Source organism: Parus major, chromosome 10 (assembly GCF_001522545.3).
Source record: "Parus major isolate Abel chromosome 10, Parus_major1.1, whole genome shotgun sequence".
Taxonomy (NCBI): Eukaryota; Metazoa; Chordata; class Aves; order Passeriformes; family Paridae; genus Parus; species Parus major.
This window is the reverse complement of record NC_031779.1, coordinates 8,600,502-8,626,300: the sequence shown is the minus strand read 5'-3', so window position 1 is coordinate 8,626,300 and position 25,799 is coordinate 8,600,502. Positions and strand designations below refer to the sequence as shown.

The 25,799-nt window shown below is 41.9% G+C and overlaps 1 protein-coding gene and 1 long non-coding RNA gene across 2 annotated transcripts in view; one reads left to right on the top strand and one right to left on the bottom strand.

Annotated features, from left to right (window-relative positions):
• Positions 1 to 765: 765 nt before the first annotated feature.
• LOC117244959 lies at positions 766 to 4,530 on the bottom strand. Its single transcript, XR_004498991.1, has 3 exons — positions 4,461 to 4,530; positions 2,306 to 2,426; positions 766 to 905 (listed from the first exon to the last, which is right to left on the bottom strand). It is a non-coding gene; the product is annotated as an uncharacterized LOC117244959 (long non-coding RNA).
• Positions 4,531 to 5,698: 1,168 nt separating this feature from the next.
• Positions 5,699 to 25,799, top strand: part of TNFAIP8L3 (TNF alpha induced protein 8 like 3) — a 44,290-nt gene continuing 24,189 nt past the window's right edge. The window contains exon 1 of the mRNA XM_015638711.3: positions 5,699 to 5,844. Within this exon, the coding sequence (XP_015494197.1) occupies positions 5,793 to 5,844 (52 nt within the window). The 5' untranslated portion in view covers positions 5,699 to 5,792. The remainder of the gene's footprint in view (positions 5,845 to 25,799) is intronic.

Below are 25,799 nucleotides of genomic sequence, written 5' to 3'. Positions count from 1 at the left end.
ACAAAATTTTCTCTGCTTTCTCAGAGAATGGTGAAGTTGTGGAATCCTCCTACACACAATTTGAAATCAGGGATGAAAACAAGGATGACCCATCTTCCAGACTGGAAGCATAAAAACTGCCTCAAACCATCCTGAAATGTAGCTCAGTAAAAGGCACTGCTGGCTTAACTGTGTTTAATTTGCATATTAGGCAAGGTCAAAGGCTTAAGTGTAGCCATAGGGTAATCAGCCCTTGTATTGAAGGGCATGACTCAATAACACATGAAAAGTAAGGAATGTGACATATTTTAAAATAACTTCAGTGAACACCACAAGAATTAAAAATAATTCCCAAAGAAAATGGCAGAAAGGAAAAAGGTTTAGACTGGCAGCTGTCCCCTTGCTTTCCCTAAACAGCATCAGAATAGAATAAAACAGAAGAAAATCCCCTGGTTTATCCTATATTTCACAGTGATTCCCTTGAGAAAAATCCCTTAAAATTTATTTACCCACCCCCAGAACAGATAAAGCAAAAATGTATTTCTACTAATCAGTTTTAGCCTTTACTATTATTAGTACCCCATCTGTAATGAAATTTAAATAGCAAGTAAAATTATTTTAAAGCCCTGATGGTTACTTATAATGCCCAAATTCCTCCTCATAAAGAAAGAAAAAAAAAAAAAGGTTATAATATAAGAAATAAAATTTCCATGCAGAAATTCCTGAAAAGAAATTTCCCACCAACAGAATTAACAGGTGCTTTTTCAATTTGGAAAGTAGCTTTCATTTCTTTAATCACTTAGAAAGCAAGACTGTGTATTCAAGAGTTTGCCAATATACAGGTAATTGCATCTATAACTTACAAGAGTTATGTCTTTCTAAGCACAGGACAAATCACCATCTCACACAACGGAATGGTAAAGTATCTGTAAGAAAATAAAACCCAATATCATTAAAGTAGTAGAAAACAATGAAATGCCCAGGCAATCCAATTTGAAGTTTAATACAGAAAGCCTTATTCTACTGGCAAAATCCTAAAACTAAAACTGCACAGAAAAGTAACAACATTCTCATGGCCAAAAGTGTACATGAACATTTTTGCTGTTCAGTTCCCATGAAGCCTTGTTTCTACAAGTTAAGAGGAAATGGGACAAGTTACTACTTTGCTTTTTCACTCTATTTCACTTGGAATTAAAATCTCCTGAGAGCAGCTTACAAGGCATTGAGGTGATAGGACTGAAACTGAGCCTCAATCTTTAAATCTGGTATTCCAAACATGACAGTTCACCACAGTCTCAGCCTGTGACTGCTTCCTCAGCACCAAAGGCAGAACATAATTCAGCAAGGCCAATGGCTAAAAATATGTCCATGCCACAGTAGGTATTCAGAACTGATACTCTCCATCTCTTACAGTTACTTAAAAAGGGAGAGAACAGAAAATACTGAACTCTTCCATATTTATCCCCTCAACACAGGATGTACAAGCACTGCCTACATTATGTGTTACAAAAATCTCAGTCTTTGAATATCTGCTGGCCCATGAGAAAGAATTAAAGTAACACAAGACATCTTGTTCATCATCTGAACTCTAAATCAAATCTGTTTTCAGATTACAATAGATGCATTATTGCAAAGAAAATCTCCTAGCAATGCACACAAAATGTCCATATGCAATGCATGCTGATTGGCTTCCAAACCCCAGCAAGAGTCTAAGTTGCCAACATGACAAAATTGTTGACAAAGAATCTACTGACACCAATTACTCATGTCCTGGAAATAATGGTGCATGGTAGTTTTCTTCATGAAATATATACATATACACCACAAAGAAATTGGGGAAAAAAAATCTAAAATCTGCTACAGCACATTTCAAGAGTTTGTCAGCCTGTGGGAGATGCTGCTCAGTTTAATATATTCAGTAGCAATCATGCTTGGTATTGTTAGGCTAGAGTGTGACTGCCAGAGAGCCTCATAAATGGTCAGACTTGAAAGTTTCCTTAACAAATATGAAAGATAATAAAATATATAGTGTAACAAAATATCATGCAACAAGTTTAGAAACAGTAAATCCTAGGGTAGATGAATTTAAATAAAGAAATAATTTGTGAGGAAAAAATATAACCTTACTTTTTTGCATTTAGAACTGAGAGGAAGGTACAATCCTACCTGCCTGGACAGTGTAAAGGAGACAAGTCAAACACAAAGATAGTAGTGGGGGTTCTGTTAGATGTAACAATGGAAAGAAAAGAGAGACTGTTTTCCATTAGAGGTTTGAAGGCTCAGTTTCAAGGAGGGAAGCTCAAGTAGCATACCAGAGGTAGCTTACCAGCCTTTTATTCAGCAGAAATGGATAACTGAACAGCTCAGGTACAGCTCTTGGGATTCTGGCCAAATTCTGTGCTCCACATTTGACTTTAAATCCCAGCTTCTCAGTAACTCATTTCCCTCTAAAAAAGAGAAATACTTCAATCTTGATTTCACAGCAGGCCTGTAAGGATGAATGTAAGACAGGGATGGAATGGTAGCTGGGCTACCTAAGCATTTAGAATACAATGAAATTGTATTTGTGTGAAGACGCAGGCGTGATTTGCCAATGGAACACTGCAAAACTCTGAGTCCTAGAAGCTGTCATAGGCAGATCTCCAGCACTCACACAATGAGTGGGCAGAGGAGGGTTTTAGCTAAGTTCCATATGGAATGAAGATCAAGACCAGATGCAGCCGAAATGTGAATGGAGGAGCCACACAGAGATGTAGCATCCTATAACTGGGATTACATGGGCCAGTTCCAATGTTACCAGCTCCCCTGCTACATCCTATTGGCAGAGATTTATAGACAAATATATTAACTAGTGCTTGAGAAAAAACATTCCAGATTCTAAACATCCTAGGCTTTGGGAAGCAATAAAGCAAACAGTTGCAGAGCTACAGTCACAGAGATTAAGTTTATAACAATGAATATGTAATTGCACTATTTGTACCAAATGCAAAAAATAAATCATGAAATACCAACTTTCTCCACGTGGAGTTTCATTTAACAGGCACCTAGATAAGTGCACATATTGCTGTTAATAAACTTTTTGTGCTTTTCTCTGCACCAGTATTGTAATGAGTGGAAACTATGAAGTTCAGAGCTGTAAGCATATGGAATTTTCCAGGTCACATGTTAAACCAAGTGCTGGGCAGAGAACATTGAGAGCAAAAAAACCCTGAATTCTAACCATATGTTTTGAAATGAAACAATATGCTCATTCTGTTACAGCTGAAAACTTTTCTAACTGCTTTATGGTTAGCAGCAATGAAAAGGGAAAGTAATCTTGAGGCAGAATTTACTGTCAGTAGCAAGTAATTACAGCAGAGTAATGAGAATACCCAATGTATATATCGCAAGCATGACGTAACTCAATATTGATTAAGTTATAACATTTCCATCATTATATTTATTACTGTGGTTATAGGATAAAAAAGATAAAAACACTGACAGGAATTAAAATAAGTGGGGCTAGGGTTTTCCTTTTAAGTGTTCCATACTAAGACCTTCATTTTTCAGAGGATCATGAAAAATAACTTTTCCTTCTACTAACTGAACTATGATCATCAGAGGACTATTCAAGAACTTTCATTAAATTTCAATTATAGCAAAGGCTATACACTCAGAAAAGAAAAAAACTGCACACAGAAAATAGGGTAAGGCCAGTGCCTAGAATACACCTTGGAGAGGCATCCAAGCTGCATTGTATCAGCCCCATCCATGACCCAAAATTCAACACAGAGGCAGCCCTCATTGCCACTGAGGAAGCTGGAAGGGTCCTGCTGGACACTTCAAAAAACCATCGTGTTGCTTTGCTTGTCTGATTACAGTCCTTGCCATTAAATAGTCAGAATTTGTCCAGATCAGAAATTACCATTAGTTTCTAGCAATTGAAGACAGTCCATAAAATTAATTAATTGTACTCAAATGCAAACTTGTTCTTCCTACTAAATTGTGCTCTTAATTAGGGAGGTGATTTAGGTTCCTTTTGACAAGCACAAATGCAAACAACAACAATAACAGAATGAGAGAGAGCCTAAAATCCTTTCATCTCTCAGATTCTACCACTTGGCATGGTATCTGGGATTATTTCTGTAACTTAATATTGGGACTTCTCTGTTGCTACGTTATTTATATCATGACTGTAGATTCCCCACATATTCTGCAGTCAAATTTTGCATTTGCTTTTCACAACAGAATCCTAGAATCACTTTGGTTTAGATGTTTTTTCCTTACACGATGCAAATTTATGAGATTGTATTCAGCAGTATTTGGAATGTCATTTTAGATTTAATGAAAACATCTACAAACAACAGTCAGAATTTGTTTTCATGGAATAAAACCCATAAGTGTCTTAACAGTATGGGCTCATGTTATGACAGCAATGTCCCAAATTACTTGAGAACCAACTTTTCACTCCAGAGGTTGAAGGTTTTTGTGTCTACACTGACCATAGCAATGTGTGCATTCCAGGGTGAGAAAGTTTGAGGTCTTTTCTTTCTTTCTTCAGGCTCAACTTGGTTTGAAGCAGGGAAGCAACCTAAGAATATAAGCCAAATTTTTAGTATTGTAGCATTTCATAGAATAAGCCATCACTGGAAATAATTTGACAGAACCCTTTGAGTTAAAAGAAAGACTTTTTTTTTTTTAATCTCATGCTCTGTGTTAAGAAAAAGTCTTCACACTTGTCAAGAGTGTCAAGCTTGATCTGATGCAATAGTTAATTTGTTATATGCAGCCTGAAAGCAGCATCCAGACATTTCTTTTTCCAGCAAGAGGGGTGTATGGTTTTGGGGAGGGAGTTCCAGACTAAAGCTGTGGCCTACAGCTACAGGTATAAATCCCTGGCTGGAGATTGCAGCAAGCTGCAGCAAAGCGTTGAAGGCTGGCTTTTAACATGTGATAGATCCATGGATCCATCAGACCTCCAAGGCCTGTTTTAGGATGGCATTTGGCTCCCAGTTACAAAAGTACTTTTTGCTACTACTTTCCTGAGATTTTTGTGCTAGAATTCAAGTCACTGTTGGTCTATAACAGCAAGAAAAAGTAGAACTAATAAAAAAAGAGATCTGCATAACTGCAGAGCTGAGTAAGTGACCTTAACCCTCTGAATTAAGGGATGGCTCATGACTGTAGTAGCTTATGGGACAGAAGCAAAACCTGCAGAGTCTAACTTCTACATTTTTCACTTCAAAACAATCTAATGACATGGTCATTTACCAGATAGTGCACTGTCTCCCTCAAAAAACAACCGGGAAGCAACAGAATTCAGACCTTCACTAGTGCCCCTTCTGGGCACTAACACCCAACAAGAACTGACACTTCCCCATTGGCTTCCTCTCTCCTAATTTTTGAGGACACTTATCATTAAGGAGACGGAGCCGGTAAAAAGAGACAAGGTGACTGAAGCTCAGGGGAGATGTCCGCAAGAAGAGCGATGGGATAGACAGCCGAGAGACGCCACGGCGGCGTACAGGACTGTCATTTCTGTGTTTCTGCGCTCGGCAGCGCTTCCTCGGGCCGGGCCCGATCCGTGAGGGGCGGAGGGGCCGGGCAGCCTAACTTGTGCAGCCCAACTTGTGCAGGAGCGGCTCCTCGGCCGCGCCCCCGCTGCCTCCGCCCTCAGCGCTCCCGCCCGGCCCCGCAGCCAATGGCGCGAGGCGAGGCGGCCGCGTGTGGTGGCGCGGCCCCGGCGCCCGGCGGCGAGCGCGGGGGAAGGCACGGGCTGCGCTCCGCCGCTCCTCCTGCCAGCGGCGGCCCGAGCTGCCCCCGGTGCCTGCAGCATGGACTCGGACTCCGCCGAGCTCAGCGAAGGCGAGCTGGTCTCGCCCGCAGGTAAGCGGCGGCTGCGCGGCGGACGGGCGCTGAGTCCGGGGCGACCGCGCCGAGGAAGGGGTCGGGTCCCTTCCCGTCCCCTGCTGTGGGGTCCCGGTGCTGTGAGGCGGCTCCGGGCACAGGGCAGCGCCGTCCCCGCTCCCGCGGCCCCGGCAGAGCCGAGCACCGGCCCCAGCCCCGCTCGGGGACGGAGCCCGCGGGCTCGGGGGTGCGGCCCCGCTCCGCTGCTCCCCGGGCTGCGGGAGAGCTGCCCCCGAGGGCTGTGACGTGACAGCTGCTTAAAGCGCAGTGCTGGCGGAAGCCGGTGCTTTATACCCAGGGGCTGCAAAGTTTTGGGGGGTTAGGTCGTGGCTATTCCGCTGTCGCTCCGGGACCACCGCTCCTGCGCGCGTACCGAAGGGGAGAGCTCCGGGGCGGGCACGCAGAGCCCCCGGGCTGCTGGGCTTTTGTTTGCAAGTCTTAACTTGGCCCCAGGAACCATGCTGTCTGGTTGCTGCAACCCACATAGTTCTTGGATGAAACAGAAGGAAAAAAAAATAAAAATCTCTCCTGCCCTTTCCAAACCTTCACGTTCTCGTGTCTTACGCGAAGCAAATGCTGGCTGATGTGCCGTAGTCAGAGGCCGTCCTGCACACACGGTATAAACGGGGACGGCAAACTGGTGTGAAAGGCGCAGGTAGGTTCGCTGTACCGGCACAGCACGTGGCAGAGAAGCGCTGTCACCGCACGGCCACACCTCTGGGTGTCCGACCCTTGGGTCAGCGGAGGGGTCACCAGGGGGGACACACACAGGACAGGGCTGCAGGGATGTCACACACAGATACACACACACGGGACTGGGCTGCAGGGGTGTCACACACAGGACAGGGCATCAGGGATGTCACACACACAGGACAGGACTGCAGGGGTGTCACACACACACAGGACAGGGCTGCAGGGATGTCACACACAGGTACACACACACGGGACTGGGCTGCAGGGGTGTCTCACACACACAGGACAGGGCTGCAGGGATGTCACACACAGATACACACACGGGACTGGGCTGCAGGGGTGTCACACACACAGGACAGGGCTGCAGGGGTGTCACACACAGATACACACGGGACTGGGCTGCAGGGGTGTCACACACAGGACAGGGCATCAGGGATGTCACACACACAGGACTGGGCTGCAGGGGTGTCACACACGGCTGGTATGTGGCAGATGCTGGGCTGTCACTGACACCAGGTGCAGAAGGGAACCTGTTTGACCTCCAGCTTCCCACAGTGGAAGCCATAGACATCTTTCTGTGAAGCCATTTAACTGGCATCAGATGCAAGTAAGTGCAATTGGAATGATGTCTGAAACAGTCCCAGTGATCAAAATAAATCCAAATGGAAAGTTGCCATGTTATTAGATCTTTGAGAAAAAATCTTTTCACCATAATCAGTCCTGTTTAAACATGTACTTCATCCCAGCTACCACCCTCCTGCATTCCCAGAAAGATTTGAACACCGAGCAATGTTCTAACTGCAAAGGCAGAAAAGCACCTAATGTTTTGTGAAATAGTTCACCTGTCCCATTAATACAGCAGTGATAAACAACACTAGGAAGTCATAAGATAAATGTGTTTTCTAGTCTCCCAGCAGAACATTTTATAGCATAACCTTAAATCTAATTCAGTTTTAAATACTAGGGGTATTTACTCTTGATATCTTGCTTTGTATTTTCTTACTTGAGATCTAGAGCATTAAAGAAGACCAGCAACAGGTCACAGAGCTCCTTAAATTCACAGGGCCCTGTTAGGCTGAGCTTACTTGCAAAGACCACCAACAGCTATAATTTTTCATCCAAACAAATGCTCTAAGCCTTGCATGAAGAGCAAGTTACGAACATTAGATTTATAGACAAATTATTATAATAGAGCTGCTGCCAACAATTTACTTCTGTTCTGAATAGGATTTTCTCTTAAATAAATTTAAAATAACCATGCTTAAGAGATTGCCATAAGTGCTTTTCATGTCATCACTTGCTAGCTGCCAAGCGTTGATGTTTATCAGTCTCTTTCCTCTTTTCTATTCCTTCTTTGTACTATTTAAGAGAAGAAAAATCTGGTATTTTGGCCATACATGGCAGATGCCTATGCAGCAGAATAAAACTGGAACAGAGAGAAAAACTTGGATTTTTTTGTCTTACCCAGCTGCAATTCTTTGTTCTGCACTAAAGAATTACTTGTTCTTTGTATCCCCCATCGTCTTCTGGAAAAGAGATTTTTTTTTATTTTTTTTTGCTAGATTTCCTTTGGTCTTTTTTCTGTACTGTGCCATATGTATAGTGCAGCCTCTCTGTGTACGTGGGTGTTCAGCAGTCAGGCTGTCAGTCACTGCTGCATGCAGCAGCTGAGGGGCTGCAGTGGGATTCAGCCAGCACCCTGCCCGGGGCGGTGTGCACCCCACACATCCCAGTGACCCACAGCTCACGGGGCAAGCACCGTGTCCTGGAGGAGAATTTGGGGTCAAGTCCTGGTGAAGGTTTCTTTTGGACATTGATTTTAGTACAGCTAGAATCGTGCACTGGAATTGATAGCAACCCCAAGGTTTTGCTTGCTCTCCTCATTGCCAGTCCTCACACTTGCCCAGGCTGGCACAGTTCAAGCTCCCTGCAGCCGCTGCCACTGTTCCAGCCCCTGGGTGCAGTCTGCTGGACCTCCAGGGCTCCACGATGCTGATACAACACAGATGTTTCAAGCACAGCCCGTTTCAGGGATTGCACTACTCGTGCAATCCTCTCCCAGCCTTTTGTTCTGCCCCAGGGGAGTGGCACCCCTGCCATTCCTGGACTCACAAGGGTGTGCAGGAGGCTACCTAGTGCACCCCCAACACCTGCCATAACACGTGGCTTCCAAGAACCAGCTGGAATCCTGCTCCAGGATCCCAGCAGCCTCATTTGCTTTAATAGCCCACTTCAAACTTGAGTCTCAAAGGAGGCAGAAGTATTTTTTCTGTATTTATTCCGAACGCGTTGTCACAATAGCATCTTCATATTCCTTTGGCACAAACAGAAAGCTCCTTATATGTGAGCAGTGCAAGATGTTAGCTGTACTTTAAAGCAAACAAACAGCAAAAACCACCGCACCTCTAACAACATTCAGCTCTACAGCCTTGGCTCCCACAAGTCTCCCACGCCCATCTAACACTGCTTTGCACTTGAGTGTCTGTAGGGTCAAAAAGCTTTGGTTTTCCAGAAAGGTTACTCATGAGACAGACTCCTATTAAGAGCATTAAACAGGTCTTCAGGATTCTGAAAAAATTATATATTGTGGTACGAAAGAAGAAGAGTTGCATGCTTACTAACTAGTGAAATTTCTAGTTTTACTGTAGAGGTAACTAGTCATATTCTTTTTCTTGTCCTACAAAAGAGCTTTTGAGAACTGAACAGGTAATCTTAAAATAGAACTTTGTTCTTGGTTTTTTAATGTCCACCTATTGAGAGGTTGGGTTTTAAAAAAGCCCTTTTTCAATAGAATGATGGTCTCCTTTTCCTCAGCTCTTTCATAGTCATCCTGCCACATGAAAGAATGATCCTCCATGTCATCTTTCAGAGTAACATTTCACAAAAATTCAGGTCATCACCAACAGAAATGATTTCACAGTGGGTTTGGAAATTCTGCATGTAGGAGAAGAAAAGTGAGACCTTAATTTGGTGTGCCTTGTCCTAGGCTGAAACAGTCAGGAATTTGGCCACATAGCTTTTATGTGCACTGATTTAAGCCTTTATACAAGCCACTAAGTCACAACATAGATTTTCATGTTTGTTTTAATGGAACTGTTATGTTACAGTAGTAACATATGACAACCAGAGGCTAAATTGCCTGTATGGTCTCTGAAACAATACAGATTATCCTGGTGAAGTTGAACACACTGTGGAGAACCAGCTGTTGCTGCTCCCTTCTCTCGGTTTCCTTCCACAGAAGTCGAAAGATGTTTGGCCTAGGAAAGAGCAGCTTGTTCTCTAAGTAGAGCTCTAAACTGGTGACAGGGGCTTTGATTTTTTTTTTTTTTTTTTTTAAGAATTGACAGTGTGAAGCTTACAACTTTGTATAATGGCAAGGATAACAAAATGAAGATGATCTTATGGCCAGGCTTGTAGCCATAAAGGCAGTCGGAGCCTCGTTATGACTTCAGTATATTTTCAACAGAGCCAAGATGTTACCCTGGAACTCTTAGCACAAAAATGCTAAAGTATTTAAAATTACTTGATAAATTATCTGAGCTTTTCCCTGGACAATAAATATATAAAGCCCAACGTATTTAAACATTATTTACTGGTGTAAAATGACCTCTACATTCATTAATCTTCACTGTAGTATTATTTGATTTGCAATGCTTAGCAAGTAATTTTTTCTGAAAATTATGTATCATGTTATGTGAACTGTCTGTAGTTTTGTGATGTTAATCTTTGAAGCCTGTTACATATTTAATCACCGTTTTACAGAGTTAAACGCCTCAAGAGTTAATATATTCTTGTAAATACAAAATTAATTAGAAAGCGTAATGAAGACAGTTAAGAATTATTATTTGAGGCATCAGTAACATGCTTACGTGATATATAGTGCAAGTAGGCATTGTTTAACCTTTTGCAGTATCACACCATTTGAAAACTATCCTTTTCCCCAAGGAATACTTGTATAAAGAAGGAGGGGTTTGGTTTACCAAAGCCTTGTTTTGATTGTATGTAGAAAGTTCCCAAATCACATAAAGAATAATATTTACTAGACTTCAGACAAACCAGAAGAAGTAGTAGATAACATGTTCTAGGTATGAAAACTAGAAAAATATTTTTAAAAGCAAGGAATTTTTATGAAGTTCTTTCTAGCAACTGTCAAATAAAGGGCTCTCCGTTCCCTTTCTGCTGGAAAACAAAGCTAGCTAAAAAAAAAAAGATGGACAAACAACAGACATGAACCAACATGCCGTGGGAGCTGTGCACCAAACTGTTACAGGGCTCTCTGGATCATGCTGCAAACTGAGGCAAGCACAGGTCCAGGCCTCTCTGCCAAGAGAGTGGGCAAGAGATGATTGGGGATGAGCAGGCAGCAGCAGCCGGGCCAAGGATGTGAGCCAAGAGCCTGGTTGGGTGGGTTTTTTCTTTTAGTGTTCCCTGCAGGAATCACCTGGGCTGCTGATTTGCCTGCAGCCCCCTCATTAGCACACAGCTGTCAGCTAGGGAGTCTTGTCCAGAGATGTGGGAAAAGAGTAGAAACTTTAGAGGAAAAAATTCTATAAGGATAATAAAGACCATAAATAATCCCACTTTTGTCAAATTGACTACACTTTGGACAAACAATAATTTAGTTGAACAAGTCAATTTTTTCAGGGTCCTGTTCTTAAAATCAAATGGAAATATGAACTTCATGAAGCACTGGATAGAAGCCCAAACTCACCTGCCTGTGCAAGATCATGACCAAGCTGTTCCCCCACCTGAAATTGTGATGCTGCTAGCAGTCAGTGAGCAGGAAGCCTCCACTCTTTCTACTGTGTGGATATGGACAAGGAATTTATGATGGCATATTAAATTCATAAGTAGAAATATGAATTGCCACACAGCAATTATTGGCCATTCCTGTCTGCCTTGCCAAAGGTGTGGGATGAGGCTGAGTTCTATTTAAAGGGATATTTTGGCAGTAAGGAATGACCTGTACAAAGCAACGAGTGCACTGCCTCAAAACACTCACACTTCCCCTTTGAAGAAATAAATCTTTTAGCCTTTCATCTCCTCTACAGCATAGACTAAAAAGTCATGATGGGAAGAGTTACCTTATTTAGCTGGTAGAACAATCAAGCTATAAATCCCAGTCAAAAGGACAACAGTAGGCCAGATAGATGAGAGAGTTTACCTGAAGACCTGGCCTGTCTGAGAAACCTTGGTGCTTGCATTCTGCCCACAGCATCAGCCTTAGGGTGGCAGGCCCTCCCAGGAAGGTAGGAGAACCCTGTAATTTTTTGAGACCTCGCTGCTTCATCTGGTAAACTAAGCAGGACCTGGCTGTGAGCCCAAGCAGTGGTACACAATCCTCTAAACTGTTTATCTATTAATACACTTCCTGGCACTGGTTCAGCCCATGCCAGATAGCCTCCCACTAAATGTCCTGGCATGAGATGGAGGATAACAGTGGCCACTATGAATTAAACAACATTTGGAGTGTGGGAAAGAATTGAGCCTGTGTCCAGATGGCAGCACAATGCACGGACGAAAGGTTCTGTCCTGGTTTATTGACAGACAGAGACCCTGTGGTCAGAGCAGGGTGCAGAGGTTCTCCACTGTTACTGTGGCTTCTGATGCCTGCTCAAGGCTATCCAGGCTGTTGGGAACCCCACTCAGGGCAGCTTCCCTGGGCTGAGACCTGGGTTTGGAGCCTTGCCCAATTAAAAGTGTGTTCTTTGCTGTTTGCCTGCAGAAACTCTCTGCCAGTTAAATTATGGGACGTCATTTCATGGGCTGACAAGTGCAGCTGGATGAGATTCATGGAAAGCTGAGACTTGCTGCACTTACTGCAACTTTATACCCAAGTCTCAAACATCATCTTGAGAAGCCAAGCTGAGCTCAGACATGGGCTGGTGGCCAGTGAGTTTTTCTGCTCTTTTACACAGACATCTTTAACGAAAAAGGCTGAAAAAGAGCAAGAGTCACTTTGATGTCTTTTCAGTGGTCACTGATCCCTCCTTGTTACAGATGCTGGTTTATGTCAAGTTTTAGCAGTTGGCTCTGTTCAGCCTTCCTGCAGAGGAACAGACTGACCAGTCCCGCTGTGCAGGTGTAGATTTGGCTGACATCTGTTGATATAACAGCACAAAATAGGGCAGGAAGATTATGCCATCTATGAAACAAACACTTCACCATGGAGACATTCTCTTAGGTCTTCTCACTAGTGCTAGTTCAATATGGAAGGTAATCTTCTGAAACACTAATAGTAGAAGTTAATATAATACCTCACTTATCACCATCTCATTCCTGGCATTAACTTTGTTTATACAAGCAGTTTGTGCTGCAGGAAAAACTAAATTCTTTCTCTTTGAAGAAATGTATTAGACCAATATTGTGTTAGCATTTCCTTTCCAAGTAGTTTTCCATTTACTTTTAGAGCCTATAGTTTACATGGTCAAATCACTGACAGATGCAGATCAAACAAATACAAGTTTCAGAGACTTTTCAAAGTCAGGGGTATTTTTATTTTTTTCTTTCAATTAAGATAACCATCTTTCAGATGATTTTTTCAACAAAAGCTCTGTGCCATATACTGTTATGCCAGGTGAATGTCTGTAGCTTTTGTTTACTTGCATTTAATTTTAGCTTTGTGTTTTTGTGCATCATTTCCCTCTAACTCCCAGAAGTGAGAAGGAAGTAAGCTAAAGGTATCAAGAGTGACCTTCATGTTCACTTCAAAGCAAGTTATAGTTGATTCCTTACTATTTTTATACATTATTAATCATCACCACTGTTAGGAAGAATGTTTACTAGTAGATACAAAAGTAATCAGTACAATCATTATGATGCACAGCTCCTGGATTCATTAGAAAGTGATAATTGGTGAGGAAAAATATTCACTGGAATTACAGGTTTAAGAGTGGGATAAAAAGTCCAAACCTAAGTATATATAAAAACCACTTGCACAAACTTTGCAGAGGGGCAGTATGTGCCCTTCTTACCCCTTGGACCAACTGGTGCTCTTTAAATACACCAGGGCCTGTATAACTAAGAGAGGAAGTTTCTGTTCAAGGATTAAACCTTATCTGTTTCAGAAACTAGCTTCCATTGTATGAATCTAGCCTGACCTCAGCTGAGGTTTCTCTGGCTTCTCTCTTACCTGCATTTGTTTTTAAGAGTCTATTTCTATACCAGTTCTTAAAGGTCAGTATCAGATTATCCTGCATAAGAAGGAAGGATATAACACTTTGCATCCTTGGGGCAGATATAGCTGAGAGTTTACTTTTGCCTGCAGTCCTGTCCATTCCTCTCCCCCAAAACAAAACCCACAACCTAACACAAATGCAACAACAAGAAAAGAAAACAACCGTCAAAACACTCAGACCTGTACACTCATCCGAAACAGTCACCAGTGGCATTTCTCTGTAGAGCACTTCCCCTTACAGAAATCATACAGAACTGATGGAAAGCCAAGAACAAATTGTCTTAAGGAAGGATGAACACCAGTGTTTTCAACAATTCCATGATTTAACTTCAGAGTTTGGATTACATCAGAAGCTGCAGGGCTTAGAGCAGTCCCAATACTTAGCTGTTAATCAGCTGCCATCCGGTTATCCTCCAGACCAGGAGAGCTCCTGTAGTTCTGAAGCCAAACTGTGAGCTAGGGCTCCTGACTAGTTGGTATTGCTCACTTCTGAACAACTCTCTCTTCAACTTGTTGATTTTGCTCTGTGCTAGGTGTTTGAAAGCCTAGCTGGGGACAGCCAGAAAATAGCCACTTTGAGTGTTATGTTGCCACATCCTTGTGCTGGTATAAATGGATGTGTGCACTGCATCAGCAGCAGTGAGTGTCACTGCACCCTGTGGGGACAGGCAGAAACTCCTCCTGCTTTGAGAAGAGGCACCTGCAGAGGGCAAGGAAGGTCTGAAGTCTCCTTGCACCCTTGCTTTGACTGCCCCTGCCACCAAAGAGGCTGAGGCCCTTGTAAGAGGGCAGGTACCCAGATTCTGGCTATATTCGCCATCTTCTGACCTCTAGAATGCTTTTAAAGTCTCTTTTCCTATCTGTTCTATCTTAAATAATTTGTGCTCCTTCTCCAGATACCCACTTCTTTCTAGCATTTAACTGATCTCTCACTTCTCTGTACCCCAGCCAAATGTCCTGTTCTCCTCAAGCCTCAGTTCCTCCAGTATTGATCTGATTCTTCTTTACTCATTTCTTCTCAAATGCTCTTGGGTTTATGATTTCTACCACTAAAAAAGGGAGTAAATGCTGTTAGGTTATACTTCAAGAAGGAAGAAATTGATGGAAGTAACATACCGACTTGGCATTGTAATTCAAGGTTCTAGAAACAGGAGCTAACCTGCCTCCTCTGGCAAACAAAAAATACACAGTGGGCTTGCAAATGGAATCAGGAAAGTTTACTTGATTTTGAAATACTGAAAGAGGTAGATGCAATATCTGCCAGAAAGTGAGACTACAATAGCATCTTCACAGATAAAAAGAGTTTCTCAGCTATTTCCAGAATGCATTCCTGAACAAACAACTCCTTGAAGAAGCAGTATATCCTCACCCCTGTAAGTCAAAATCATTGGGCTTGAATAGCAGATCCAGGTGAGAATTGCATCTGTCACCAGACACGGCAGTCTGTGACTGTCCTGATCAGACAAGGTCAGAGGAGGACACTGTTTTCTAGTGATATAGCTAAACTACAAGGAATAAAGAAAATCAGAGCCTTGCCATTTTCCAGAATACTGTGTTGAATCACAGCATGCAGATCTCCCTCCCACATATATACTTATTAAATATATCATTTTAATGTATTTTATTTTATTTTTATGAATATTATCAATATTTATATTAATATATTATTAAATATATATTAATTTCAAGTATATATTTACTAAAAAATGACCATATACTTCCATTTAAAAATATCAGAAGAGAATTCACAGAAATTGCCTCTAGAATTCAATCAGAAGCTTTAAACTTCAAAAGGCAGTGAAGGCAAAAGATGCTTCTGTAAATTAAACCCTTCTTCACTTGGGACAAGAATGTCTCTTAATTTTCTTCAGCCAATGAGGCAAGGATGAGAGCCCAGAAATTCAATGGAGAAATGAAGGCTTTAAGCACAGGAATTGCCAAGTAGGTACAGACTCACCAGGACACCAGCACAGTGCCTACATCCACTCTCCCACTCTGCTACTGACTGGCCTGAGCTGAATCAACCCAAAATTGGGCCCATTCTGCCCTTTGGAGGGTCAGCAGCCACCCTGACACTCAGGTTTCATCTTCCATCGCTGGGGAAGAGAAACAAGGTTCCCAGAGCCAGGGTCCCCATTTCCCCCCCCCAGCATCTCCCTCTGGGTGGCTGATGTGCCAAGCCCAGTGTCCCTGGCCAGCAGCACCTGTGTGAGCCCAGCCTGGCCGTGAGAGGGGACACGGTCCTGCCCGGCCAGGGGGAGCACAGCCGTGTCCGGCCCCGCTGCCGTGGAACCATGCGGCAGGACAGCTCCCACTGCACGGCTCTGCGGCCAGAGCATCCTCCAGATTCCCCAGAGCTGGGTCTGCTCCTGCCCATCCACATCGGGAGGATGAGTAACAGCTGCTCCTCACTGCTCAGAGCTCTGTGGATTTGCCTTGCAGAACTTCGGAGGGAAGTGCTGCCCTAGCAACAGCCGAGTAGTATTAAAGAGGAGACAAGTGACGTGTAGGAAGAGAATTTAGGGCGATGGTGGGGGAGAGATTATTCAGTGTTTTCCATATTTTCATGTAACAGAATTTAATTTCCTTGAAGTTACTGCAGTCAATGACAAGCAGAAGTGTGCACGTGAAATACCTCTGGCTGAGCACCGAAATAAAGCATGACTAGACATACCAAATAACCATGCAGACTGCAAGAGGTTGTTTAAAAAATAATTACATACTTGTCACCGAAGGAGCTTTTCTATATTTATAATTCCTTTTTCCTCGTAGCCTTGTCTGATGGAATTCAGATAGCATGTGTGCCATTATGTTAAACAACCAATTCTGGAATACCTCACTTCTTTCCTCTCTTTTCCAGGCATTAAAGCAGTAGTTACACTTTTTAATGGGGATTATTTCAGGGACAGCTAAGGCCTATGCTTAGTCACTTCATCATTGACTAAAATACAAACTCTGCTCATATGCCATTAAAGAGATTGAAAACAAATCTTTAAATAAGTACTTAGCTTGCTTTTAAAGTAATGTGGTTTCTTTACCATGATAAAGTGATAAAAATACATATGAGATCATAAAGCTTACAGTAATTTTGTTGCTGAAGAAGTTTTACAGCTATCTACTTGAATTCATTTGGCTTGAAACTTGCCTTGGTCTAGCATTTTTTTGAGTTGAAAACATCTTTTATACAAACAGCATGTCATTGAATATAACTAAGCTTTTCTATACATATGTAAAGTGGACAAAAAGGATTTTCCATAAGTAAGGAAATGCTATATATAGACAAAAAGCTGAAGACTTTCAAGTCACAGACTTCAGTAGGTTTGTTAACACCATCCCCAGGGAGGCAGAAAGACAAACAATAAAAAAGCAATTTCCTTTACAGGAACATACAGATCAGAAGCGCCTAGTAAAGAGAACAGTGATGTGCAGAGTGTAAGTTATTTCTCCTGTTGGTTCACATTTTTCACTCTACTAATCATCATTTTCTGTTGCCATCAATGGGAGGTGCACACACATCAGTAGGTAACACTGAGTTTTAAATATTTTTAACAAATGTCACAACCTGAATAAGCCAGAGAAGGTGCAGCCTGCACAGCTCTTGATATGCACAGTGTGTTATAACAGCTCTGGGGAAGACAGAATGCTACAGGGTATTATTGTGCCATTAGAATGGCAGAGCCAGTGGGGATAGAGCAGCCTGTGCCCTCCAGAGCTGCCCAGGGAGCACCATGGCCATGAAACTGCATCCCCAGGGGGACAGTGCTGCTGCTACTAAGGGGAAAAAACCTGCATGCAGACCTTCTGCAGCTTTTTCTCAGACCTGGAGGATGGCAGACCTGGATCGTGGTAGGAGTTGGACTAGATGCTCTTGCTTGATTTTTGCCTTGCCTCTATTTATTTTTTAGCGGAGTCACCACAAAAGTGTTAATATGAACACAAACATACAAAATTGGTATTTAAAGTTACTTATACTTGGGCTCACAGACACAGCTTTCATGATGACAAGGGGGAACCAGAAGCTTTTCTACAGCAAATAAAAATCTTGGGACAGTGCTGCCTGAGCCATTGAAGGCAGGGGACTGATTCTGCAGTAGCACAGTTATTTAGGTAGAGCAGACATCACAGCGGAAATGTTAGATGGGTGCACTGAAAGGGTTTAGGAAGGAGACTAGGATGTGCAAGGATGTGTCAGATTTCAACAGATGGAAGGCTCATTTGGGGTTTATGCAATTTAGGGCTGTTCTAACAGAGTACTCAGGGAAAGACATGCGGGGTAACAGAGAACAGCAGTATTTAAGAAGCTTTGCCATGTTTTCACATGCTCACTGGGGAAAAAAATATCCAAATAAGTTTTTTCTTCATAAAAAACCCACACACACATACAGAAACAAAACCAGGAAAAACCAAATAAAACCAAAAAACTACAGTGGCAGGAATCCTTTCCTTGTGTGACATCCCAGTTAGGTCTGTGCACTGGTAACACTATACATATTAAACAAATTTAGTACATTGTAAAAGGTATCTGTAATCTGTGTATCTTTCAAAATACACTTTACAACTTTAGATTTCTGTTAAGTAACACCTTCCTGAATTTGAAAACAAATAAAACTAAAAATTTAAGGACACTGTAAGGATTCTGGCCGATTTCTTTGTGCAGCCTCCCATATGATAACTGTTCAAAATCTGGTGGATAAAGTACTGGGCTGACAGCGGGATCTTAATGACAGCCTTAAGCAAGTTTTTCAGTTGTATCTATTTCTCCTCCCATTCCTGGTCTTCTTTGTTTTTACCTTCACTCTTTTTAGGCAAGGAATGTCTTTCACTTGTACTGTGAGAACCCTGAGGTGTTTTATGAAAAGCATGTAAATATTAATATCAATGCAGGGCATGGTCCCTCAAGATACTTTTCTAGGTATATTATCAGAGGGCTTCCCTACCAGAGAAAAAATCTGCACTTCTTCAGTTCACACGTCATCTTAAAAGTGAAAGAAACATATGCATTCAATAAGGACTTTCAGAAGTTTTTCATAAAAAAGACTGCAATTCCTACACTACTTTAACTTAACCACACTTGACTTTTTGTCACATTAATCAGATGACTAAAATTATTTTTTTCAACAAGCAGTGCTACTGCATATCATGAGACAAAGGAATGTAACAAGCAAAAGTAGAAAATTCATATTTTTAGCAATTGAGCTAAAGAGAGCACACTTACATTTTTCTCCTTCATTTGTTTCTGATTACAACAGTTTACCTTTCTGGCAGGGAATGAAAATAGACTCCTCAGTTTGAAATTATCCTGTGTTACTTTGTTTTGCTTTTCCCTTTAATATGTTCTTAGTGAAATGAGGGAAGCCATTCACCCAAAGAGAATTCACCAGAAAGGGTTTGGCAGAATTAACCTGCTGATGACTGCTGATATATTCTTTGATACAAGTTTCTGCAGGGTGGGATCAAGCACAAAAAAAGATCCTGGTCAGGTGGTTGGACAGTTCTTGCACATAAAGGAGTTTGTGTGGACTTCACATACATAACTCACCCACACCATAATCTGCTCAAGAGGTGCTTGCTGCCAAGCTCACTTGTGTGCAGGCCAAGGAATATGGACATTTTCCAGTCCTGTCTGTTAAGATTTCCCTGCAGGAAGCTGGCTTCCTAGGGTGTGAATTTGTGCTTTAAAACCATCTGCCCTGCACTGCTTCATCTCAGGCAGTGCCTTAGTGGAAGAAACAATAAATCCTGTTCAAAGGTGACGAGGTCTGGTAACCAGGTAACCCTCAAATTATACAAAGACAGATGAAACCTGGCCTGAAATACAACAAACTCCAAAATCAAGTCCAGCCAAAACATAGCTTTTCATTAATAGAGCTCTGACAGTCACCTTGCCTGTAGAAACACAGGTTGAAGACCTCCTAGTAAACAGCTGCAATGGATAATGTTATTTTCATTCTCTCACTTCTCAAGATCAGTTTATTTAATCTAGAAATGAAATTGTGGCAAGACAGCAATTTCCACACTCACACATACTGGAAGAATGCTGAACCCTGTTAATGGACAGAGGGATCAATGTCTGCTGGAAAGACAAGAGACACTCAGCATGCTTGCAGCCAGGAGATTCAGCCTGAAATTAGGAAAATCAGAGTTGCAACCACTGAGAAGGAACTTTGGTTTTTAGGAACAGATCAGACTTACTCTAGCTTGCTAGTTTTATCTCAGAGAAAGGAATGGATTAGATGATTGAAAGTTGTTTTCCTTCAGCCCCAGGTTTCTATGGCACTGAAACAATACACAGCAGATCGAAGCTTAGCTTGGTGAGGTACACAACCTTTTTTTACACCAAACCTGACTTTCTTTCCATGTGAGCAGACAGACTAACCTTCTCCAAAACTCAGTCCTTAATTCCATCTCATTCTAACACCGATAGTCTTTTAGATAAAGCCTTCAATGGAGGGTATAATTCCTTTAGTTAATACCTGTGTACATTGTCCCATCCTAGCTTCAGCCAAACAGCTGCACCTCATTCATTGATCAGTTACCTAATCAGACATTGCAGGGGATTTTTAACACAAACATTGCTTTCCACGGTATAAATGCAGACAGTTCAGTTGCAGAGACTCATAAAGACAGCTGAAAAAAATTTTAAAAAACATATTTGATATTCTTATCTTCCAACCTGCAGCAAGCCGAAAAACCAAAGATTGCATTAAGCCACAAGATCGAGTGCACTACTTGCAGGTATCCCATGCTATCAGATCACTTTAACAGTCCATTCTCCTCTCCCCAGATTCACCTCAGATTGGTTCCTCCCAGCATCACCTCTGCTACTGCTGACCCTTAATTGCTGCAGCAGGCACTGCCCTCTAGACTGGGTTGGCCTCACCTGTCTGGAGGCCAATGTTCCTCCAGGAGCAGGTGCAGCCACCTTCTGTGCCAGCTGGCTTTGGAAGCAGAAAAAGAGCCAGTCCAAATCATCAGCAGATTGTACCTGGTGGTCTGTCAATGATATTTATACTTCCATGCCCTATAGCCACTCTCGACACCTCATGGCAAACTTCCCCTCTTAATTAACAGTGGAATGCATCACCCATAGGTAGCTGTAGATGCAACTTGACTAATGCCTACTAGAAACACTTTGTGGGTGTAAGTTACACCAGGAAAAAAAAAAAGGTGGATTTTAATTAAAAATATACCATCTACTCCAAGCCTACCTACTGATTATACATTGATTTACAGCTCAGCAGTGCAGTGAGGCCAGGAGACAAATTAATACCAAGTGTAGGTGCTGAGGAGCAGACACACTTTCTGTCAGACCGGACAATGTAACTTCATACACGAAACATCTGGGGTTTTTATTTTAATCTTGTTATAACAAAGCTATATATAGCAGGAAAAAAGAGTCTTATTAAAGTAGAACTGTTCCTGAAGTGACCTAAGATAGACTAAACAGACCATCTGTCTTAGGAAGCTGATTTTTAACCAGAAATAAAAAGGAATGCTGGAATCTATGAGTTATAGTTAGCCTTAGTCCTTTTTTCAACGTGCTCTAACTTTCCCCTGGAAAATGTAAACAGACTGAAAGAGGGGGAGAAAAAAATGGTTTTCTAAAGTTTTATTGCCTAGAGGGAAGACAAGGGGGAAAGTAGTTTTTCCTCTCAGAGAGGGAGCTACAGTTCTCTGAGCTGTACAAGAAAAGCACATCAGAGCAAAATTACTGAAGTGCAATGCACGAACAAGACTACTATAACAAAGTGATTGGCATCATGTTCAGCTATGCTGCTGCCAGAAATAAACTTATCAAGCCTTGATGATATTCATTTGAATATTAAAGGAGATACACATTCATTGCTCTTTTAAATGAAAATAAAATACCTCAACAGAAAGCAGCTAAAATTATAATAGAACAGTATTCCCATGGACCATGTAATCTTGCACTACAAAAAAAATACCCTTTCTGTGAACTCCTCTAGAGCATGGAGAATGTACTTATTTATACTGATTAATCCAATAGTTTCCTCTCTTTGTTTCAGACTGTTAATGAATATCTCTGCTTTAAAAAAAGCAACAAACCAACCACCAAAAACAAAAAGCCAAAACCAAACACAACAAAAAAGAAAACCACACAACCTAAGCAAAAGTCCAAACATTGCCAAACTAAAAGACAGAGAGTGGTGTCCTTTAAACCCATAATCAGACAGGCTGGTGGAGGTGGTGCCACACAAAGTGCCAATGGAATTGACCCCTTGGATCTTGCAGAACTTTACCAAATGCCCTGCCAGACACCACTATGAAAGTATGAATAAAGAACTGTAATGTCAGATTTTTATGTTTAGCTTATCTCAGCAAAAACAATCAAAAACTTCTATAAGTAGTTGGATCCATTCTCAGTTCCATGAGATAATGGAACAAAACTACAGCAACAGTGCAGACAGCCCCAGGTTCCACCTGTACCTGCTGCCAGAGCAGCAGAGGGACCCCAAACCCCTGCCCAGGCCCATGGCACTGTGACAAAGGCACCATCCCTCACAGAGATTTCACCCGCAGGCCACAAGTGCTCTTGGACAGAGCAGTCCCCAGGTGGGACCAGGGCTCCTTCCAGCCCAGCACACGATGTCCCACAGCAGCAAAACCCCAGACAACAACTGAGTACATTGTGGTAGCAGCAAAGCAATTTCTCACAACAAACAGCCCCAAGCAGGAATACCAAGAGCCAGCAGCACCCAGGAACTGCACACTCACCTTGCAAGTCATGAGTCCCATGTTCCAGCCTTCCACAACCACCTTCTCCAGCCTTCCCTGCAGGCGTAACCCCGCCTCTGTCTCTCCCACATACCAAGCTCCAGGTGCAGCTGGTCAGTGCAGCCCTGGCTCTGCTGCTGAGGAGCACCTGGTGCCTTGGGGGAGGCAGCTCCAGCCTGCTTGGGCCAGGCTCTTTCCTAGGAAGGTGCCACTCCAGAAGGGCTGGCAGATGCCCACATTGTCTCCTGGCACCCCTGTTGTGCCCTCAGTGCCAGGTGAATTTGCCATCACAGGCTGCAGCGCTGCCTGGCGCAGTGCTGGTGCAGATGCTGAAGTTTTGCATCCTGTAGGGGTTGTGACCCTCAGGTGTCCCATGAGACCCCCAGTAGTTACATGAAGCTCCTTCCCTTCCAGCTGGAGCTTTCCCAGCTCCCAGGGGCTGGGAGAAGCAGTGTTACCATGTGTGTCTCCCCTGACTGCACATTCTGTGTGCCTCAGACCTATAATCCAAAATGTGGCTACCTGGCTCATCTGATTTTGAGCCATCAACTTTTGTCCTCATTTTGGTACTCCAGAGTCTGTTTTTTGGTTTTCTACTTCAGTCGTTCCTGTGTTCAAAAGCAGAATATAAATAGGATCACAGAAACCAATCATCCATTTCTTCCAGAATAAAAATTAAATCTGCACTATTGACACCATCATACGCAAGTAGCAATCACAGAGTAGAACTACATAGCAAGTCATAAAGAGATTCATCAAATATTAAAAGAATTTGATTTTTAATTGGACTTTCAGTGGTCAGACTTTTTTTAATTCTGTCAATATTTTTGAAAAGTATTGGCAGAATTGTCTTGCAGTATAAATTTGGTTAATACACAAAATAAGTACCCTCAGATCAGAGTAAGGCAATTTAAATGCTAAAAATACCTTATTGGGATTATGAGAAAAAGCATAATTGCCAGTTTTCTACTAAAAAAATAGATTTTTGTTTATTGTGTAACACTGAAGCAAAGCCTAACCTTGCAGTTTTAGTTTGGTAGAACTCCCATCACGTGAGGAAAGAGTACTAGACATAAGTCATCACATGGGAAGAATGCAGGAAATATTTTTCTAATTAAGCCTTACAAGTTTTTTTGGAGTAGCTAGCAGGTATCATCAGCTTTGGGGAAGTTAAATGCTTAAGTGTCATCATGGACTGTGAAAATCACACTGTCAAGAGCCTGCAAGGGACATAGCACTGAAGTAGAGAAAGAGAAATTTAAAATTAATTTACTGTCCCACTCATAGGTTAGTCTAGGTGGAAGTTCTCAAGCTGGAAATGATGTTATTTGGGTCTCTGTCTCACATCCTTTACCATATCTTTCATGGTTGCTAAGAAACAGCAGCATTACAGCAGAGTAATCATTCGTACTTCAGTCTAAATTGTGGTTAATTAGCTGATGTGTGAAGTGGGATCCCTACCAGGAGGAGAAAGAGATACCATTTATGTTTAAAACCAACACAACTGACAAGCTGAGGATTCGTTCTCAATCAAAATGTTCAAATGGTAAAAAGCTTTGGAAAGTTTACATTTCCTGGAGTGGTTTGTAATACATGGGTAGAATAAAGGAATCATGATTAGCTGTGTCCCAAAATCTGTCCTTTCACAGGCCTTAATGAAAATTCTCAGCTTGAGTGTGAAATCCGATGGGTACAAAACCAAAGATGATGTGACTGGATAAATTAAAACAAAAGGAATTTGTTTTCTGACACGGATAATGTATACAGCAGGACAAGGTTTGCAGCTTAGGGGAAGGTGGGAAGTAAAAGATGCTACTGAGATTTTTTTAGAATTGAAGGTATAATTTTATGTGGAAATTATTTGTGACTAAAAATTTTTAGGACACAGAAAAATAGCTGATTATCCTTGTCTTCTGTATTTCTCATTTACCCAAACAAGGGCAAACATCGTGGTCTTGAGCAGAAATAAGTCTTGGCTGTGTCATTTGCCAAGGAATTTTCTAATTAGTGCCTTTGTTGCACATAGCTGTAGTCAGACAATCTTGTCATTTGATTTCCAAACAGGAGTGAAATTTTGTTATTTTGTTAGGAAAGAACAATGAACAAGTGTCTGATACTTGAAACTCAGGGAAGATCTGTCATTCTCTTTCTAGCAAATTTGAGGTATCAGTGGTACCATTTTATAACTAAGTCAAGTAAGACAATTTTAAATACCTCAGAAACTGATTGCTGTGAGAGCATTTTTTTTTCTTTGCACAATTTTAGATAATACACAATTTTCTTAAGTGCTGCTTGGAGAGGAAAATTATATTTTGCTTCAGTGTCTTCCTATTTCTTTTCCAAATATGGATGTTATGGAGAGACATTTCCAAGTGCAATGAACTTCTCAGTTCTTACTGAGCAGAGACTCTGACAGACTATCTAGGTGCTGTTAGCATTAATAACCATCTCAATCTATGCTCTGTTAGGCAGCCTTCATTTTAGTAGTTATTTTTAAGAGCCAAAATGCTTTGTGTGATGGTTTGTTAAGCAGGTTATACACTGCAAACAAAAACATACTTGTGTTCATTATGTTTTGAGAGCTTTCAGATAAAAATACAAAAAAATAGAAAATATGTTTTAGATATTTATGTGCCTATTTTTGTGTGTGTGTTTCTATTTCCAGACTAGGATTCAAAAGTTATTACTCTGATTGTCTCTAAAGCTTCTGTTTTCTTTCCCCTTCCTGATGGTAAAAAGATTCATACATCTTGTAAGAAATCAACATTTATTTCATTTTCCTACTGATTGGGATGTCAGAGGGCTTTTAGGATGCATTGTAAATAAATAGTTTGAGTGAGGCCACATTGGCTATGCCTCAGAGGAGAAGCTATGGTAATTTTTTGGAGCAGCCCAGTGCTATTTTGGATATGTGCTGAACAACCAGCTGTTGTCACTGGAGTAGAAAGAGGTTAAAGCAGGGGTGGATGCAGCCTGACCCGGGAGAGGAGGATACACTGTGCAGGCAGGAGCGCATAATGAAACGAATGAACTGAGCAGAACTGGGGGTGGAAGTGGGATAAAACTTCCCTTTCTCCCACTCCTTCATCTGTTGATCCCAGCTCAGACTGTGAAATTCATATGGGTAAAAAGATACCCATGAGATACACTTCAATAAGGACCTAAAGAATGTATATTGCTAGGGGCTTGTGTTGGTCTTCAGCAATTTAAAGACCTCTTCAGGGATCCTTTTTCTGTCCTGTTGCCCTCAGATAATATGGTATTGAGAAAATCTTCAATTCTAGCAGTGAAAGATTGTCTGTGGTGGACCACAGCTGGTAAGAGATTC